Genomic DNA, 4,236 nt, shown 5'->3' with positions numbered 1-4,236 from the left:
ATTGATATGATTTAAGGAACGATATCCTTGAACTCTTCTGAACGAAGGTCGAAGTGCGCGCGTGAAAAGAATGGCTTGATAAAACCTGGTCTCTGTCAGCTGTCGCCGTGATTTCAGCCACTTTTGAGGTTATGTCCGACCATACCCGTACCTAATTTTACACCCTCTTTGAAGGTCGCTGCTAGTTTCGAGAAAATGAAACGCGCGCCTTATGAAAAAAATCTCATGAAATCATTTCAACAAAAGCTGTCCCAGGGTTTTAAAGCTCGAGTATTGTGCTCGATATATATACTGTTAATTTCCGATAGGTCCGCAGAGTGTTTGCATGCGTGCGTTAATGGCGACCATGAAATTTGCATACGTACTTGAATCGACTTTGTGATTTAGAATCTGTCGATATTACACTAATACAAATGCAGAATCGTGTTGCGTAACGTGCATACCGAATCACTTCCATAATTTCGATCAAAATTCAGTTGCTTTCGATGCATGACACTTTCTCTTATAGTGTCCTTGAATATTAGTCGTAAAAATAGTACTACGATAGTGTTCCATTTTGACTTGAAATATCGCTTATTGTATGTTCACTTAAAGATTATTTACCTGTGGTGGAAAATCTCTAATATAGAAAATTCGAGAGTAATTACTAGGCTGGCAATGTTTATGCAAATGTAGATCGTGCTTCTCCATTTGACAAAAACTTGAATCAAACAGAAAATTATTTTTTCTATATTAGGGATTCTATTAGGTCCCAAGGAAAATGAAAATCCGAACCGAATTTCCAATTCCACTGCAACCACACTTGACTGTCAAACTAAAGAATTGACAACAGAAACGACAAATCTACTGTACCTCGATGTTTTCATTGTCCAAAGAAACATATTACATGGATGAGGTGTATGTAATCAGTTACAGGACTATTTACCACGACAGCACATGATGGGCAACGATACCACACACAGTCGTAAACCAAAGAAATAAAAAAGACATTTTTATAATCTGTTATTATGCCACGATTGTGTATCGTGTTTTCCTGTTACGAGAAAACTGGGAATTTAATCTTTTGCGACTCGAATTGTTTCGAAACCATCGACAATTTTCGGACACGAACTACGATTTCTTCGTGTCGTCTCCTTTCTTCTCTTCATCGTCGGTGTCGTCCTCGTCTACCGACAAATCCGAGCTTTCCTCCGCCTTGTCGGCCGTTGTTTTCTCGCCGTCGTCGTCGTCTGGCTGGTTCGATTGCTCGTTTCCATCTTCGCCGTTTGCGTCCTCAGCGCTCTTGCGCTTCTCAGACTGGTTATCGTGCTCGTAACCGTCGTTCTCGACAACCTCCTCGGTTCCGGACCTGAAAGCACCCCGCAATGAAACTCGTCAAAAGCAATTCGTGTAACTGTTTATTGCCCCGTGACTCGTTCGCGGAAAAGTTTTTAACGCGTTCAATGGTAATCGGCGACCATCACCAGATCAAAGTGAATTGCTTGTTATTCCTTACTTTGTAATGTTCATTGCTCCGTGAATTATTAGGCATACCAACGAGTAATAAATGGTTCTGTAGTCAATATTTGTACACAAAATTTTTGTGAAAATCACTATTCAATATTTGTAACAAAATACAACTTTAAGTTCAGAACATTTTTCCGATCGTCTGTTTAATGAAAATGACGGAGGATGTCAGAGACAAATCTCCGAAACGAAGGGATTAATATTGAAAAAAAGCCTTTTAACATTCAACTTTAACAACTATTGGATCATGTAGTAGAAACTCTGGAAAGTATCCCTGAATTTTTGCAAATTTCCCGGAAGCTTATGAGATTAAAATAATAGGTCTTGATATGAAAGACCCAGAGGGGTAACAGAAGTAGTAAAAATAACGGGGGTCACGAAGGGTTAAAGATAATGCGTTAATTGTATAATATCCAGCGAATGTTACTTTATCACGTTCATTATATATGTTTATTTGTGACATTTACCCGCTGCACCTCCGTCCGCGTTTGCTGCGTCTTCGAGACTTCCGCCTTCTGGAACCACTTCTAGATCGTCGTCTTCTACGCGACGTTCGCCTCCTGGCATCCTGCACCTCGTAACTTTCGAAATTCATCGGTGTACGACGCCGACTCCTGTCCCGGGATACCGTTTTGCACGTGTCCCGGCTGTTCCTCAAGTAATCATCGTCGCTGACAAGGTCCGAGGACACCCGGAGGACTCTGTACGCGGCGTCCTTTGGGATCAAGTAGCCGGATTCTACGCCGAAGTCCAAGGCCTTTTGTATATACCTCTTCATCTTCTTCACCCCTGGACAAACAAGCAAAAATATTGTCATTGATGAATTTAACTCTTTACGGTTACACTTGTCCGACAGGATAAATATAATCTTTTTTCGCAGCAGTTCGTTAATACACAATATTAAACAAATTTTCTTAATTCAGACGTCCCAATAACCTTCACAATTATTAACGTTTTCTTTTGCAAGAGGATACAGATTGATTGTTAAATATATAGCGATTTCACCCGCTAACTGCATTTGTCATAAACAATTTGCAGAGGTTTCCACTAACCTTCACCAGTGCTACGTTTGCACATGCAGGCGGATCGGTTCGGGTCTTTAGACGTGCGACGACGTTTCACCCGATGCATCTTCGAATTCTTGCTAGATTCCCTACGTTTGTTCGTCATGTTCCTGGCGTGGGTCACCCTGGAATTCAGGGATTCCAGAAGTTCGTTGCGGCGTTTCCGTGGCCGACAAAGCGTGCACTGTGGGTCGTGGGCGTCGTACGTCCGCTTGTCGCGTTGATTGCCACCTAGGCTGAGAAACTTGTACACCAGCTCGGAGATGTTTGGCTTACGACGACGGCCCTCTGAAACGCAACAAATCTTACGTCACCGACCGGAACAACCCCTGCAACGTAATCGTGCGACCCATTTCGTTAGAAGTTCCACGCTTTTCGTTCATTATTTCCGAGCTTCTCACAACTTTCCTTTTTTGTTTTTATTAATTATTTCTTAAAATTCGACGTTCATTGTCTAAACGGCAAGAAGTTACAAGCTTTCTTAAACGTAGTAAGTCAATGAAAAATTAGAAATCTCTGACCTTAACTTCGATAATTTCAATCTTGAAAACGAATAAGATCAACGAATTGTGATCCTGATTATTGGCCATAGAATATTAGATGAATTTATTTTCCATTAAACGGTTACAATTGATAACCGTGAGTTGTGAGTTGTAACGGATTAACACAGAAGGAAAAGCGAAGTAGAAAATCCTAGTTGGAGGGTAGATACTAAATAAACAGAACGCTGATGCGACAAGTAAATGGGTTTGCACGATCTAAGATAGCCAAGAAGTCGGTCAATAACGATCCGTAATCGAGTCCTTCGCGAAAGCAGAAAAACATGCTGCCCAATTACAGAAGTGTCGCTGTAATTAAATTAACTACGACCGGGAGCATATCTCAGAGAGATTGAATTGGCCATCGTTTCGTAAGGATTAAATTGAAGATGTTTAATCCTGTCGCGGAATATTCGACGCTGAGATTTAATTAGTTTTCGGAAAGTTTCAGAGCATTTTACTTTTTCCGTAAACGACAAGGTTTCTTAGACGGCGTGAAGGATACGTACGAATGAACGGAAGTTTTTTTCTAAAATATTTCGTATGAATTTTCTTATTAACTATCATCAAATTTCAAACGTACAGCGATGCTCGTCGGAAAATAAATTCGATAACACGGATTTGTTTCAATTTTGCTTCAAGCTTGAGCACTCACTGATCTTGTGATGGCTTCGCGCGCGAGGACGTCTCTTTACATTGGCCATTTTGTGCTTACTGTTGCTTCCGAAATCTCTTTGGACAGGAACGTTTAACGGGGTACGGTGTTGCTCGTCTGTTATTTAGAATTTCTCCAGGCTTTTGCTCGTCCGTGACGCGAAATTTTGTCTGCCGATTTCCAGGACATTGATGAAAAGGAGAGAAACAGGACCCGGCGGCTGCCAATCCGTCGGCGTCTTTTCTCCTATCCTGTTTTCTTCTTTTTTTGTCCACGAAAAAAAAGTTTTTGTTCGTTGTTTTTACGTTTAACGTCGCTTGTAAAGCAGGCGCCGCTTTTGCTTTTCACCTAAATTCATTTTGTTTACTACACTGCAGCTGGGCACGGAAGTTGTCGATCGATTCGAATCGGATCGAGAGGAGAATCGATGCCATCTTCGATTCAGGATTCAGGGTCTACATATTTATTAAAT

General features: G+C 41.2%; 1 protein-coding gene across 1 annotated transcript; it reads right to left on the bottom strand.

The window, feature by feature from the left end:
* Positions 1-1,110: 1,110 nt before the first annotated feature.
* On the bottom strand, positions 1,111-3,813 carry LOC107194605 (serine/arginine-rich splicing factor 11-like). Its single transcript, XM_015584248.1, has 4 exons — positions 3,765-3,813; positions 2,559-2,858; positions 1,974-2,295; positions 1,111-1,348 (listed from the first exon to the last, which is right to left on the bottom strand). The coding sequence occupies exons 1-4, from the start codon at positions 3,811-3,813 to the stop codon at positions 1,111-1,113; spliced, it is 909 nt and encodes a 302-aa protein (XP_015439734.1).
* Between the last annotated feature and the right edge of the window lie 423 nt (positions 3,814-4,236).

The sequence above is a fragment of the Dufourea novaeangliae genome, unplaced genomic scaffold (genome assembly GCF_001272555.1).
Source record: "Dufourea novaeangliae isolate 0120121106 unplaced genomic scaffold, ASM127255v1 scaffold8, whole genome shotgun sequence".
NCBI lineage: Eukaryota > Metazoa > Arthropoda > Insecta > Hymenoptera > Halictidae > Dufourea > Dufourea novaeangliae.
This window is presented reverse-complemented; position numbering and strand designations above follow the sequence as displayed.

Coding starts and splice junctions, on each gene's coding strand:
- LOC107194605 (XM_015584248.1), bottom strand. CDS start 3,813: ATGGCCAATGTAAAGAGACGTCCTCGCGCGCGAAGCCATCACAAGATC. Junction 2,859..3,764: donor GCGAAGCCATCACAAGATCA/GTGAGTGCTCAA, acceptor GTTGCGTTTCAG/AGGGCCGTCGTCGTAAGCCA. Junction 2,296..2,558: donor CAAACGTAGCACTGGTGAAG/GTTAGTGGAAAC, acceptor TTGTTTGTCCAG/GGGTGAAGAAGATGAAGAGG.